Source organism: Talpa occidentalis, unplaced genomic scaffold, assembly GCF_014898055.3.
Source record: "Talpa occidentalis isolate TD23 unplaced genomic scaffold, MPIMG_talOcc4v2.1 talOcc4.10, whole genome shotgun sequence".
NCBI classification, from domain to species: domain Eukaryota; kingdom Metazoa; phylum Chordata; class Mammalia; order Eulipotyphla; family Talpidae; genus Talpa; species Talpa occidentalis.
This window is the reverse complement of record NW_023600993.1, coordinates 90,889,416-90,905,452: the sequence shown is the minus strand read 5'-3', so window position 1 is coordinate 90,905,452 and position 16,037 is coordinate 90,889,416. Positions and strand designations below refer to the sequence as shown.

The 16,037-nt window shown below is 54.6% G+C and overlaps 1 protein-coding gene across 1 annotated transcript; it reads right to left on the bottom strand.

Annotated features, from left to right (window-relative positions):
• Positions 1-302: 302 nt before the first annotated feature.
• On the bottom strand, positions 303-9,488 carry CDC25B (cell division cycle 25B). The gene is made up of 16 exons (XM_037498467.2): positions 9,289-9,488; positions 8,416-8,504; positions 7,743-7,794; positions 5,938-5,979; positions 5,723-5,759; positions 5,335-5,457; positions 5,113-5,235; positions 4,795-4,929; positions 4,281-4,361; positions 3,986-4,162; positions 3,720-3,815; positions 3,225-3,287; positions 2,976-3,074; positions 2,629-2,762; positions 1,722-1,833; positions 303-1,593 (listed from the first exon to the last, which is right to left on the bottom strand). The coding sequence occupies exons 1-16, from the start codon at positions 9,486-9,488 to the stop codon at positions 1,453-1,455; spliced, it is 1,704 nt and encodes a 567-aa protein (XP_037354364.1). The 3' UTR covers positions 303-1,452.
• Positions 9,489-16,037: the final 6,549 nt, after the last annotated feature.

The window sequence follows — 16,037 nt, the reverse complement described above, 5'->3', positions numbered from 1 at the left end:
CCATGCCAGGACTCTCAACTTTATCCTAGGGCAATGGGGAGCCATGGTACTTCTTGAGGAGCGGAAGGGGAGGGTCTCTCTTGCTCCTGAGGAAAGGTCCGCCCAGAGACACCCAAGTACCCGGATAAAGGGGGAGCAAGAGCCCAGATCCAGGCTTGGCAGGTTCATCAAGCAAGAGCTGTAGGCTTCAGGGGAGGGAAGGTAGGGGAAAGCAGGAGGCTGCCTCCCCAGGAGGCTTCCAGCCCCAATCCCCCCACCGACCTCCCCGCATCCGATCCCACCCTAGGGGTCGGCCATGGTCTGTCTGATCAAGGGCCCCACAGATGCCATGTTGGCCACTCAGCTTGCTCAGTGCTTTATTGAACCCAGGCCCCAACAGAAGACTCAACAGGGCCTTGGGGCACAGCCTCCCCACATTCTGAGATTCAGAATCCATGGGAGACTCTGTCCTTGATTTAGCGGGTTTTCGTGACATTTCCTCTTGAATATTTTCAAACCTCAAAGTGTAAAGATTTTGTCCACACAGACAGACACATACTCCTGCTGCAGGCTGTCATGTTCACTGAGCTGATCCCACTCAGAGGTTTGTGTGTGTAAGGCCTTTGCACCCACCGCTGTCCACGCATCCATCCATGCATCCATCCATCCGTCCAAGTTCTGACCACGACAAGACAGCAGCAAAAGTTTTGACCTGTCAGGCCCCTGGGTTCATGGGAGTGGGGGCAGGGCTTCCAGTGGGCACCCTTGGCGCAGATCCCCATCCACCGTGGCCCAGGATTACATCCTTTTCTGAGACAACAGAAGCCGGGGTCAAGCAGGTAATTAACATTTGAGTCCCTAAGAGAGGAGCCTCAACCGCAGCAAAGTCTGACAAACAAATGAAGCCTGCAGTAACACTGAAACAGGGGAGAGTAAGAGCTTATGTTTGTGCTGAAAGTGTTCACGTGGAAGACAGGAGAGAAGGAAAGAAAGGAAGAGGCAGACACACGCAGGCGAGCCGCAGAGGGCCGGCCCCGCTGACCCCCGGGGCAGGGAGGAGAGAAGCTCTGGCCCATCCTGGGGGACGGTGGTTCTCCCCCTGCCTCACATGTGCAAAGTCCTAAGAGAAAAGGGGGCTTTTCTGCACATCGGAAGACAGAGGGTTAACTCAAACAAGGAAGAAAAAAAAGCGAAAAGGCTTCTGCCAGTACAAAATACTTCCTTTGAACTGGACTTAATCCAATTCACTAAGTCAACAGGCTGGGCTCTTCCAGGGGCAGGGACAGGGGTCGGGGCACCAGGATGTGGCGTGTGATGGATGGGAGTGAGAAGGGGGTGGAGGCCAGGGGCACACGGAGGGGACACCCACTCCCCTGGATGGTGCCTGGGGCCTCCAGCAGACGCGGCGGGCCGCCAGGCAGCTGGTGCCCTGGCCTGCAGAGGCAAGGAAGACAGGCAGCACCACAGCGGCCCTCACTGGTCCTGCAGCCGGCTGCAGAGCTCCCGCCGGCTCCGCTCTCCTGCCCAGCTGCGAGTCTTGAGGCGGAAGGTCCTGAGTTCCTCCCTGAAGGCCTCGTGGTTCATGGGCCGGTAGTCCTGGGGCTCGCAGAAGGTCTAGCACAGGACAGGAGGGGCCAATCAATACGGGAGAGAATTGGAAACATCCGGGGGGACCCAGCTCTCCCATCACCCTCTCTTGGGGCCGCCCCCGCCCCAGTCTTCTCCCTGCGTCCCCCCAATACCGGGTGCTGTGGGAAGAATTCCTTGTAGCCGCCCTTGAGGATGTACATCTCAGGATAGTAGAGGCTGGGGTAGTCATTGGCTGCCCGGTCCCGCTCCCGGATGAAACGGCACCTGGGACCAGCAGGGGTGGAGGATCAGAGTGTGCGGTGCCCACGCAGGGCCCTGGGGAAGCACGGGAGGCCTTCTAGTGCTGGATGGACAGCCCAGGGCCACTTTCAGATCACTTTCAGTTTTGCTATAGGGTACGGAAGAAGTTGGAGAGATGAAAGGAAGGAAGCAAATCAAGGGCTTGTTTCTAGTTGCACAACTTTTATAAGAGGTGTATGGCCGGAACTAGAAAAGGGGAAGCAGAAAGAGATGGACGAAACTCAAGACATACTTCCAGGAGGTCTCGACCAGACCTGATGAGGATGAGAGGTAGGGAGAGAGGATAGGACAGAGGGGCCTGGTCCCGCGCGCGCCTTAGTGGAGGTAGACGCCATGTGCGGGAAGCCCGGGGGAGGGGGCCTGGTGAGGGCAGCGGGGAGCAGGCCTTGCAAGGAGTGTCTGGGGAGATCCCAGCACACATGCGAGCCTGGCTGGAGAGTCATCAGCACTCACACTGACCAGGGGGTGTCCTAAAGGGGGGGCCTAAGGGCACCCAGCACTGAAGCACCATGTCACAGAGGTCTAGGGTTTTAAGCACATGGCTAGAGACTTGGAACCAGACTTTGCGGCAGAGGTGACAAGGACAGAGAGAGACACTCACCAATGGGAAGGAGAGCGAGAAGGAGATGAAGGGTCGTGTCATGAGCAGGGGAGGGGGGTGAGGTCTACTGTCAGATGAGACCGGAGGACCCGGGCTGGGTTTGGCCTCGGCTGCAGCCCCTGATAACCTGAGCAGGGACGTCAGGAGCAGACACTCACATGCGGGGCCCACGCTCTGATGAGAATTCACAGTGGAAGATGAGGATGATTCTCTTGTCCAGGTTACAGGGTGTGATGGGGCTCTGCAGCAAGAAGTTCTCGGCATCTCGCTCCAGGGGCAGGTTCACAGCAGTCTGCCAGAGAGGCCGGAGATCAGCCACAGCCCTGCCACTGGGTGGCAGACCCCTCTCCCACACAGTGCCTGTCTTTCAACTGTGTGACCCTACTTCTTACTGGCAAGATCACTCTCCATGAGAGGTTTCACCCCCTGTCCACCCCTTCACCCTCCCAGCAGAGGATGCATAGGGCTGCGTGAGCCTTCAGGGCTCCCCCATCACCCTCCTCACCTTGATATGGCCACCTTCGTACTCATAGGGGTACCTGCAGTCCACAATCACAAACTTCTCCACGATGTTGCTGAACTTGCCGGTCAGAAGGGCCACCATCTGAAGGAGGCCATGGAGGTAGGACCGAGTAGGTCAGCCCAGCAGGCAGGGGCTGGCCCCGAGCCCCTCATTGACCCAGCACTCCAAGCCCCTCCCCAGGGAAGGTTAACAGTCCCAAATGCACCCCGAGGACCGCTCATCCCTGCATACCGTTTCTGGAGAGATGTACTTGAGGTCTTGGTGCTTCCCATCCACAGTCTGCAGGAGGAAAGCCTGGGGGACGTGGAGGGAGGAGAAAGTGAGAAGGTCACATCTGCTTTGACCTTTAATTCAGCTCTGATTCCCATAGCAACGAGAGGTGCCTCCTGGGTCTGATACCCAGGAAACAACCTCTCAAGGGGAAATGAAGAGGTGGAGCATGAAGGTGAAAGCCCCAGTGCTCCCCACGTCCTGCCTCCACCCTCTGCCAAGCCCAAGGAGGCTCCCACCTGGACACTAGTCTGGAAATGTTTCAAGGCTGAGACCCAAGGTTGATGTCTGGGACAGATTTAAGACAAGAGACCAAGGAAAGCCAGGAGTTCAGGTGACAATGAAGGACAGTAAGATGCAGAAGAAAAAGCAAAGGGGCTGGAGGAGAGAGGGAGGCCCACGAGCAGCTGCCGGGCCAGTGGGCCAGTGGGTGAGGGAGGGGTACGCCTCTGGCACCTTGGAGTAATCTCCGATCAGCTCACGGTGGTCACTGTCCAGGAGGTTCTCGATCTCATCGTGACACAGGGACTTGGAGCGGAGGACTCGGGCTTTCTGGGGGGCCAGGAAGGCAATGGCTAGGGTGAGGCAGGAGGCTGCCCCTCCGTGCTGCGTCTAGCTGGTAGCCCTTTCCCTGCACACACTCTCTGCTACAAACATGGCCACGTAGGGCTATGGGTGGACTCAAAGGGTGGCAGCCTGCCCACCCCAGAGAGGGCACTCACAGGTTCTTCAGGCTCCTCCTCCTCCTCTGGAGGGGTCACGCTCCTCCTCCGCTTGTTCTGTATAGGCACATCCCTGTCCTGGGGCCGCTCCAGCCGCTTGAGGATGGGACGGATCACCCTGCAGGGCATGGACGGAGAGCGGAAGAGCCGCCGGCACTTGCTGAACATGATGAGATCCTGGCAGGGACAGCAGATTGGGGGTCAGAGTGCCCAGCCCGTGCACCCTCCGGTCCCCCATCCCACCAAAGGGTGAGCCCAAGCTCCAAGTTATGCCAGGGCTGCCACAGAGGCCCACCTGCTCCTCTTCCTTTTCCGTGGTCTTGACCAGGGGGGCGCTAATAAGACTCTCTATGCCTGGAGGGATCATGTCGTCATCCTGAGGCCAAAACAGCAAGGATACCGTCACACTCACAGGCCTGAGGCTGAGTCCTGCAGTGTGGCCTGCGCTGTCCCCCCAGCAAACCCCGGGGTGGCAGCCCTTCTTCTCACCCTACCTGCACCTTCACACAGGGCGGCCCCCAGAACCAAAAGTTGCAGAGCCCCACTGGTTGCAGGGGCTGGCACAGAACCGGGAGAAGCATGGCCATGCTGGAGGCCCAGGCTCTCCTCCGCCCTGCGCATCCTCCCCTCACCAGGACCAACCACCCGCTCCGCTCTGATTGGCCGGAGGTCGGTGTGCGACAGTCACCTCCAGTTCTTCTTCTGACATTGGAATGAGGTCATAGTCTTGCTGCAGGAGCTCAGAGCTTTCCACCTTAGGGAGATTCCAGGGAGGGAGGGCAGGGGCCTCATGGAGCGAGGCTGTTTACCTTTAAGTCACTCTCCAGGATGTCCACGAATCCATCATCTTCCTCAGTGGCACCTTCAGCGGCGGTCAAGGAGAAGGGGCTTTGGGCCATGGGACTCAGCTGTTGTACCTCCATCTTCCGCTCGGGGGTGACACACTGTGTGGGTGACAAAGTACAGGCTACTCAGGGGTGGGTACCCAAGGCAGGCCCCACCCATTTTTCTAAGAAGTTTCCTACCACCTCAGGACTCAGAATCACTCTCCCCTTTCCCAGGCTGCCTCAAGGGCACGTGCCCACCCTGCATGCAACTGCCCCACACAGCTCAGCCCTCATCTATACCATCAGGTCAGGGGCCGAGCTTGGCCTCTGGGCAAAGGCTTCTCTGCGGCTAGCCCACTCTGCCAGAGCATGGTCGTTGTTGGGATGTGTGGGCTTCCAAGGCATCTTGAAGACAAGTCCATCCTGTAGGCAAATCAGGGATGGGGGGTTGTCATCAAAGGCCACCAGAGAAGCCTCCTGCCCAACCCCCACCTCTCCCATTGAGGCCTTCTAGAAACGCACATTCTCTTTGTCCTCCCCATAGCTGTGGGCAGCTCGGCCACATGCCTCCCTCTTCCTCCAGCTGTCTCGTGCTTGGGAGTTGGTGATGTTCCGTAACACGGGACTGTGGCCAAGAAGCCTCACCTGGAGAGACATGTAGGGCAGCAGGTGCTGAAGGCTGTCTTCTTGTGGCCCCAGCCCAGGCCCTACCCCCTCTACCCCTCCTCCACTTCCCCAGCTGGTCCTTCTACCTGCCAATCCCCCCACCCCACCCCCGCCCCGACAGTCAGACTAGGGACACATGACTCCTTTCAGTTCACCCTCTGGGAGGCAACCCTGATTGCCCCCAACCCTCCCCAAGGCTGGGGTTTGTGGCTGAGCCTCCAGTTAGGCCACAGCAGGCACCTACCGGCAAGGACTGGAAGCGTCGGAAGGCAAACCGCTCACTGTAGAAGGAAACAGGGACAGGTCAGGACTGGAGAGTCGGGGCGGGGACTGAGAACATGCAGGACGGCCCTCTACCACAGAACCCTGTGCACCCCTATGGGAGGGCATGGGAGATTACCCTCCATTTGTATCCCCCAACACCCGCATCCACCCCCATAAGGAAGGTTGGAGACTTACTTTCGAATAACTCGGCTGGCTGCCTGGATTGCCTGTTCAAACCTAGGAGGCAGAAAGATCCCATGCAACCCAGCTTCATCCCATAGCCCATCCCGCACCCCCAGTACCGGGGCCCCTGTCCACAGGCCCAGGGGCCATGACTCAGGCCTTGGAAAGGGGAAGTAGGAAGAACACTATCAGGGAATCCAGGTTCTGGGGAGGGGGAAGATGAGAGCAGACCAGTCTGAATGGAAGAGGGCCCAGAGAATGGCAGCAGAGACAGCTGGGGCAGGTCACAGGGTGGCTCAGGCATTACCAAGGCAACAGTCTCACCAGCCTGCCCACAGGCCTTCCACCTGTATGCAAATCACCTCAGGGAGGCCATATGGCCGCCAGGAAAGGCATCCATCCATCCCACCATAACAGTCCACGCCCAACAATATGGGTGTCTGCAGGGCCTGGATGCCAGTAAGGCTGGGCTTCCCTGTTGTGTGGCTATCCTGGCCCCCCTCAGGCCTGACACCCCAGGGTCAGCCCTAGTCTACCAAGCCAGACCCCCTAGTGGCAAATGTGCGGGGTCACATCCTCTCCTCCCTCCTAAGGAATTTTCTAGGACCCAGCCTCTATCCCACCCCCTCCTCTCGCCTTAGAAGAGGCCAGCAGGCAAGGAATTCCAACAGATGTTCCTTTGGAGGCTGGGGCATAAGCGTCTTTCTTCTGCGGGCCCCAACCCCCAGCTATGTTATCAGAGACCACCTGCCATTCTGGGCTTCGGTGCATCTGTGCGTACACTTGTACACACACACAAGCTTCTTTCTGGGAAGCTGTGTAACCGTCGAAGCAGGTGCAGAGGTGGAGGGGCACTGAGGGCTAAAATGTCAGGACAGCCCCCAAGGGGAGGGCATGGCTGTACCCAGCCAACCTGGCACCAGAGGTGACCAATTTTATTGGCTTGGTTTCCAATCTGCACCTGGGCCTTGGGGGTAAAACAAGGACAGCTCTCTGTTGTCACCAAAGAACAACCTGCTTCACCCCCACTCCTACCCATTTCTCTCCCCATTTCCTGTTTGTTAACAAACGCTGCAACCCAGCCCAGTCTGATCAAAAGCAATGGGAGGAAAGGCAACCACTACCCTAAATCCTGAGCCCTGGTCCCTCAGCTCAGGCTGGGGATGTCCAGCTGTTCCCACTAATGCCTGGCAGCTGCTCTCACGGCTGTGGCCCTAACAGCTGGAAGGGAACAGCTGTGCTCTGAAAGATACTGCTCACGCCCCATGACCAGGGAGGAGAGATCTGTGCTGAGCAGAGTCCCTCAGGTCCCTGCACTCCCTCTCACCAAGGGCCGGGGCCAGGGGATGGCCAGAGTGTCAAGTATCACTGAAGCCAGAGGCAACTGATAGGATGGCCAAGGGCCAAAACAGCCTCAGCAACTTTCATTTGGCCTAGAGTGAATTAAAAGTTTTGAATTCATTGAACTATATTTTTAAATTGTGGTATTTCGCAGAAAAGTGTATATGGGGGGAATGAATATAGATAGAGGGAAAAACAGGACACGCAGCGGGGCTGTATTTCCATAAGACTAGGGCTGGCTGGAGCCAAGGTCCCGGCAGCCAGTGTCCCCTCCATTCTGCCTGAGTCCATCTCGCTGCTGTGCCAGCAGAATCCCATGGGAAGATCAATTAGTCTCCTTGTATTGGGATCTGAGGGGTCTGTCCATTTGCCCAGGCTTCCAACCCCCCCCACCCCCGCCATGAGTTTATGCTAGAAATGGGATTCCCAAAGGGTGGCACCAGTTTCTTGATAGTGGGGAACCCCTCCTCACTTACGTCTGTTCTGCCACATGGGGGTCCATGGGGCTGGGAGAATCCATGCCGAGACCTGGGGGGACAGGGTGGCTTGGTTTGAAAGTCAGGGCCTTTTCTGCACTTCCCCCCATCATGTTCCAAACCCATTCAAAGAAGGGAGGAACCTGTTTTTATTTTATATTTTGACACATTCAAAAAGTGAAACAAAAACCCATCCATACCCCCTCCCAAGGCTGACACATTACTCCCCAAATTGCACAGGACTCTACTCCATTTATGCCATGGAAATGCTTCTACTTAAATTTTTAAATTCAAAACTATACTCAGCATTTTTTCCCTGAACTGGTTTACAATAATTTGCTCTGAGAGATAGCAGCTTTTTAAAGGAAAGGGTTCTAACCGAAGACAAGTGAATGCTATAAAATGACCAACTTTCCATCCTAATGCCTCCCAGGTGGGGCTGTGGTTCAGGGATTTTGGCGCCTGGTTTTAAATAGGTAAGATCTCATCTCCCCCGGAGGGCCCCACCCAGCCCGCTCAGCCTGTCTGGGCTGGGTGTGGTGAGCCCCACCAGGAGGAAGCAGGGGGAGGGCTCCTGAACCCAAAAGGCCAGTGACAGGATGTTAGTCTGATATACACAGAAGCTGGGAGGCTCAGGCTGCCCCCTAAATTCTCAGGTACCCCTGAGCCTTACCTGCATCAGAAGATTCAGAAGACTCAGATGACAGGGAGGACTCAGACATACATCGGGATAGGGGGCCTGTCCGTCTCTTTGGGGTGTCGCTGGGAAGGAAGCAGAGACCCAGGAAGGAGAAAGGTAAATGTGGGGATCAGTATTCCCATCAGCCACTATCTTAGTCGGACCCACCCACTCTCTGCCCTTCCCCAGGGAGATGGTTGCAGGGAGGAACCATCTCCTTAAGGCAGGCTACTTAAGAACTTCTCTTTAGTGATTGATTTTTAAAAGGTGCTTCTGGGTAGTGGGGGGAAGGAGATTCCATGGCTGAAGCAAGATGGTGCCCATCCTGGGGGTGTGGGCTGAGGGGAGGCAGAGCTGGCCCGGAGAGCATTCCCTAAAACTCTTCGGGTCCCTATCCTGCCAGAAGCCTTCCTAGAGAAAGGGCCCAAGCTCAGATCTCCTGCTTCAAGGACAACCCAGACAGGCCCTGCAGGCGTGCTCAGGGAGCAGGATCAGAGTCTAGTCCCTTCACCCCAGGAAAGAACTGGGGATGAAGTGAGCGGGAGCAAGGGTTCGCCACTCTCAACTTCCCTCTCTAGGCTCAGGATCCCCTGCCTGGGGCAAAATGGTGCTGTGGGCAGAGATTAGGTAGCAGCCTGGTGGAAGCCAGTGGGGGAGAAGAAAGAGGAGGTGAAGAGGGTCTCCAGAGGCCCCTGCCGGCCAACAGCAAGTCACTGTCACGAACCCCCGAAGCAGGCTCTGCCTGGGACGCCTTCCGGATGCCCCCCCGGGATTCGGGTCCCCAGTGTCATTCCCCAGGAAGCCTGGGATCAGCACCCCAGTGCAGCCCTGTTGCCCCACACCCAGCCTCCTCGGGGGGGGCCCTACCTGCCCAGCCCGGCGAGGTCGTGCATAGTCTTGGTGAGGGTGGTGACCGGCGAGGACGCGACCGCACGTTCCGGGGACCCCAAAAGGCCACGAGCTTCCAGCCGGATGCCGGGGAGGTGGTCTGGGCGCTCGGCGCCGCCGCGCACGCCGACCGGGCTGAGGGTCACGGCCGGCGCGGGGTGTGGCCGCGGCCGCTCCATCACCGCGGGGTCCCTCTGGCTGGCGGAGGGCCGGGCGGCAGACCCCGACGCCCCGCAGAGCAGGCGGGGCGAGGTGGGGAGCGGGTCCTGGGGAGGGAGGGAGGAGGGAGGGAGCGCGCTGGGGCCGAGGCGTGGGGCGCCCGGGAGGAGAGGGAGGCGGGAAGGGCGGGGAGGGGTGGAGGGGCGCGGGGACCGGCCGGCGGTCCGAGAAAACTCTGGTAGCAGCTGCCACTTCCACCTCCTTATATATTCGAAAAATAACAGCGGCCGCGCCGCCCGACGCCGCCAATGGGGGCGCGGGCAGATGGGGGCGGACCCGAGGGCGGGTCCGCGGGTGAGCGGCGCGGGGACTGGACCAGCCCGGCCCCGCCCAGTTCCCGGCCTGGGTGGGACGCAGAAATTGGGGTTTCTCCCACGCACCCCACCGCGCCCTCCAGTCCGGGGTCAAAACGCCTGACCTCCAGAATTGCGCTTCTTGGGCTGTGGTTTGGGGTTACGCCCTGCCCCCCCCAGCAGAGAGGGCCCCCCGAGGAGTCAATCACCCCCGAGGGGGACCCCCCACTCCGGGCACGTTGACATCGCGTGCAAGCGCCGTGGGCGTGAGCGGCCCGTGCCCGCGGCTGGCCGAGCACACGGCTCCGCAGGGTCTGAGCTCGCCACTCCACCCCGCGCGCGGACGCCGAGGCGTGGAAATGCACGAGCTGGTTCAAGGCCACGCTCTGGGCCGGGGCTGGAACCCAGATTCACCCCGGGCGCCTCCCCGGCCGCGCCTGCGGCCCCGGAGCGTAATTCCCGAGCTGCGCCCCCAGCGCCGAGGGCGGACCCGGGGAGGGAGCCGGCGGGAGCACGTGGACGCCCCCACGGACCCCGGGCTGGAGGGGCCCCGAGGGGTCCAGTGTCCCCCGGCAGTCCCAGAGGGAGGCTCTCCTGCTCAGGGAGCCCAGGAGGGACTCAGCGAGCGCGGAACCCAGTCGTGGACGCATCTCAGGCTCGTGGGTAGCTGGGTTACGCTGGCGCCCGTGGCATCCTATGGTTTAGCTGGAGTTTCTCTGATGATCAGGGAAGCTGAATTGCCACTGGTTTAAACTGAGCAACTTCTAATGACCTAATCACCTTTCCGCGGGGCCCGCTTTTCTGGAACGGGGCCGGAAGGCTCACCCGAGGGGCGTGGGCGGGGAGCCGCTTTTGAATCTAGTCTCCCCAGGAAAGAGGTGGCCCCGCTGGGCGGGGGCCTCGAAGGGAGGCCGCTCGCAGGGCAGGGCTGTAACCTTACGCCCCTCCAGGGCAGCCCTGGCTCTCCAGCCTGGGACGCTGGGGTAGGGATGGCAGGAAAGAAGGTGGGGGCTTGATTGAACCGGGGTAAGTGTGGAAGGAGGAGAGAGGAAGACCCCAGGCCTTCCTGAGAGGGGCGGCCAGAGTGGAATCGGGATCTTCCTTCTCCCGACATTCAGCAGCTGAGGTGCTGTGTGGGCGCCATGCTGTGCGCTCCCTAGGGCTGAGGATGCCGGCTCTCCCCCACCCCTTTACCCACCTCCACCCCCACCCCTTCACCCCCAGTCAAGGTCCAGCTAGGGGTCTCTACCCACTACTCACAGCCAAGGCTGTGACTGCCCCCACACTAAGGGGGGCAATGCTTTCAGGGTCGAATTTTCAAAATCAGCACAGCAGGGAACTCCCTGGCGGCGTAGGGGTTAAGTGTCAGCGCTACCGCGCTTCAGCTTAGGAGCCTGAGTTCCTCCCGGGCGGGGGAGCTAACCACCTAAGCCGCAGCAGACCTCACCCGTCTCTGCTGCTGCTCCCCTCAGCAGTGTATTTCAGTCAATCTGCCTGTTCTGCTCCCACCTCTGTCTCTGGTGAATCCTCTTCCTCGCCCCCCCCCCACATCTGGCCTACACCCCAATTCTTTTATACATAAATAACTTAATCTTTTTTAAAAAAAAAAACAAACTCAAAATCAGCACAGCAGGGGTTACCCCATACACACCTTTACCTGGTATGGGGAGGGTGTTGGTGGGGGTGGAGGGGTGTTACACTCTTGGAGTCCTGAAATCCCACAGTCAGTCACTTCTGAGCCAGTAAAGTGGGGCCAGGACCACAGAGGGATCATTCCAGAACACCCCACACATCAGTTCTATCTTCCTGAATCTCCTTAACCAATTAGATCATGGATTATATGCTCAATTGAAAAAAAACTAGTCAATAAAAATAAAATATTTGCAAACATCCCAGTAAGAGGGTTACTCCCCCTCCAGCCAGGCCCTGGTTACAATAACACTTCTGAGCTGCCGTGGGCTTCACCTTCCCGATGAAAGGAAGCTCTTGGCACTAGCCTGTAAGCATCAAGCTCTGGGCAATAGAAACATAATGAATAAATAAATATTTTTTTTAAAAAAGAAACATAATGGGAGGCACAAATGTGAGCTACATATATAATTAAAATTTTTGTAGTAATCACATCCTAAAAAGAAGTCGATGAAATTTCAGGACTAAGTAATTTAATGTTTTATTTACCCAATGTAGTTAAAATACCATTTCAACATGTTATCAATATAAAGATTTTTTTAATGAGACAGTTTACATACTTCTTTTTTGGTACCAAGTCTATACGTTCAATGTGCATTTTACATTTACAGTACATTTACATCTCATTTTGGACTTGCCAGTCCATTTCAAGTGTTCAGTACCCACATGTGGTTAGTGGCTACCTTAGTGGACAGTGCAGATCTATGTATTTATAAGCATGTTATGTCCGTATTTTTTAAAAATATGCAATCAGCTTATGAAACATCATTTTACACCTTGCTGTCTCCATTGTACTTGAACATGGATCCGTAATGGTATATATTGATATTTATTCAGTTCCCTAGTGCTGAACCTTAGGTTATTAACTTTTACAATGAGGCAGTAGGTATGCATAGCATGGATTCCTGAAGAGGAACTGCTGGAAGGCATAAACTTTATTTATTGAAATCCCTTTTCCCTTTCCTGAATCTCATGTCCTCAAGCTGAGCTGTTGAAGATCAGGGATCAAGTTATTTACCTCCCCTCCTGTCTCCCAGCACCTCACATGGACCCGAGCCCAAGTGTGGCTTCTGACCCCAGATGCTACTTTTTTTTTTTTTTAAAGATTTATTTATTTATGCAAGCACTGGGTACAGTCAGAAGCTTGGGAGGGTGAGAGAATTCACCAGAGCCAGAGGAAAGAGCAGAGCAGGCAGACTGATGAGGTACACTGCTGAGGGGAGCAGCGGGCTGCAGGAGAGGTCTACGGGCCATGTGGGACCCTTGCCCGGCGGTCAGGGATGGAACTGGTGCTGCAGAGGCTGCGGGCAACTTTGCAACCCAGTGCTCAACCGCTGTACCACTGGGGAGGCCCTCCTTTTTTTTTTTTAAGATTTATTTTATTTATTTATGCATACAAGAACTGGGGTGTAGGCCAGCGATGCGGAAGCGTGAGAGGATTCATCAAAAACAGTGTAGGGAGCAGAACAAGTAGATCTACTGACATACGCTGCTGAGGGGAGCCATGGGAGAGACAGGAGAGGTCTGCTGCTCCATGTGGATCAGCTCCCTGGCCGGGGATCGAACTTGTGCTGCAGTAGCTGCTGATAGCTTCATAGTGCTGCGTCTTAACCCCTTTTGCCATCAGGGAGGCCCCCCATATGCCACTCTTAAGGAGATGATAAAGGTACTCACCAATGTATGTTCACCAAGTGAAATATAGATGCCAAGCTTGGGGCATCCTTCAATGGGGGAACAGCTACTGCAGAGGGCTCCTCTATACCATGCAGTACCTTCAGCCGTTAGAGAGAACGGGCATAGGGATGCCTGGCACCTGGCAGGGCTCACTACGTAGTAGTTACTGATTATTGAATAATTACATATTGCGGTCTCGGAATAGGCTTTTGAAGAAAGGGTTCTGAGAACAAAAGAACTTTGACACTCACTCACATAGATATTCATTAACATGAAAAGATGTTCAGGTCAGGGCCTCCCTGGTGGCCTAGGGGTTAGGTCTCAGCACTATCACCTTTACCGCCTGAACTAGATCCCCAGCCAGGGAGCTGACCCACATGTGGAGCAGCAGACCTCTCCTGTCTCACCCGCTGCTCCCCTCAGCAGTGTATTTCAGTAGATTTGCCTGTTCTCCCCACTCTAACTCTGATGAATCCTCTCATCCGCACCTCATACCACTGGCCTATACCCCAGTTCTTCTACACAAAATAAATAAAAACATTAAAAAAAAAAAGATTTTCAGAATATGGGCTACAAAATATTTTGCCAAGTGTGGGCCCACTGAAAACAATGTGCACAGTGGAATTAAAAGGAATGAAATGTTTTTATTCTCAAAATTTTCTGGTTTTAAGATATTTTCCCAATTTTCCACTCCTAAATATATACCGAAGAGAAATGAAAACATATATCCACATTAATGCTGCAAGCAAGCAGCATTATTCATACTTGCCAAAAGGTAGAAATGACCCAAATGTTCAACTGACAGTGGATAATATTCAGCCATGAAAAAAGAATAAAGTACTGACAGATGCTACATCAGGGATGAACCTTGCATGTTATTAAATGAAAGAAGCTAATCATAAATGACATATATTGTATGATTTCATCATATAAAATGTCTAAGACAGAAGCCTTCAAATAGAAAGTGGATTAGTGGTTGCTTAGAGCTGGGGAAGGACGGGGTGGGGATGGGGAATAGGGAAACCATAGCTAAAGGATATGGGGTGTCTAAGGTGTTGAAAATGTTCTCAAATTGATTTTGATCATAGTTGTACATATCTGTATATTGTACCCTTTAAATGGGTAAATTACATGGCATATAAGTTATCTCTTAACAAAGCCTATAAAAATATAAGCATATTCTCTGAAGGACGGGGTATATTCCTGAACAGTGTCTTCCACTTCCTGGGAACCACACAAAGGACACTGGAATGGCCACTTCAAAGAAGTAGCCACATACATGTAGTGATGGCATAGCCATTTGCAGACACCCCATCTACTGGGTGCTTATGTTAGGGGGAAGTGATGTCCTGAGTTAATCCCATACAGGATTAACTTTGTGGACCCCACCCCCACTCCAGACTAAAGCCATCAAGACTCTGGGAAAGACAAATCCCATCACCACCAAGGGAGGGTGGCTGGGACCTGAGGGTGGAGTTGGGCAGCCAGGTTGGATATAAAAAACCAAACACGTGGGCCTTGGGCTCTCTCTGACTCGCGATCGCTCGCCTCCTGGCTGTTCACCGCTCCTGGCTGGCGGCCAGCTCTGAGTGCCATTTTGGGATTCCTAATCGGCGGATCGGGTAGGACTCATTTAAAACTTTGTCTCCCACTTTTCTCCCAGAGCTGTACATTTCCTCATTTCCCCTTCCCTTTGTAAATAAACCTTTATTAACCTTTCACGTGTGCCTGCAGTAGAGCATTGATAAGTCCTTTTAAGCGCGCGGGTGAGGACCCACAGTCAGGCACCCCGTTTTGTATCAGGGTTGCTCTACAACACTTATAGCAGTTTGCAGGGCCCTTTAACCAGGCCCTCTCAACTGACCACTTCCTGCACCAATTCATCTGGGTACCTGAGATCCTACCTCTTTCTGTAAGCTCCATTTTCCCCTTCTTCACATTAGGGAAGTCTACAGTTCACCTTCTCTTTTCTTGACGCAGGCTGTCCAAAGCTGTTTACCAGATAAACAAAGCTGTTTATCTTATACCCTTCCATGGCTTTTCATGCCCCTCAGCAAGCTTTCCATTCTCCTTTGCATTTTAAAGGGCCTTGCAGTGCTGGCTTATTGAAGACAAGTTGGAAAATTCAGTGCAGTAAAGAAAAAAAAAGCCCACCAATCAGTCCATTCACTCTAGCAGCCACTGATTATAATCCAGGATGCGTGGGAAGGGACGAGGGGACGAGGAACCTACGATTTCCTGAAGATGCATAGGAAGGAGCCCCTACAGTCACCTCTCCAGTGACTGAGCATCGATCTGCTCCTACAGGAGACGGTCTCCCACATTTTCTTCAAGACTTTGTAATTAGAAAAATATCTTTTTTACATCTCAGGGTGGGAACTGCCTAAGTAAAACACAAAACCTGGAAGTAATAAAGGAAGAAAAAAAATGAACAGATCCACCTACTTAAAAATTAAAAACTTCTCCTATCTTAGACTACCTAGCCTAAGTTAAAGGACAAATGGCAGATTGGGAGAAAACATTTGCAATACACTTAGCAAAAGTTTATTTAATGTTCAGAATACATGTAGAGTTGCTAAAACTGAACAAAAGGACAAATACAAGAGAAACAACGTGGGTAAGGGATTTGACTAGAAAGTCACAGGATCCCAAAGGTCAATAAACTCAGGAAGAGAGAAAGATACACTAAAACAGCAGAGACTTACCCTTGGCTTCCAGGACATCACACAGGTTGGCTTTCTTCCTACCAATTCAACTGTTCCTCCTCCTTTCTCCGTCCTTAAGTTGCAGTGTGGAGGGCACTGTCCTTGGTTCTCTTTCCTTTTTTGTCTATACCCACTGTCTTGAAGACTC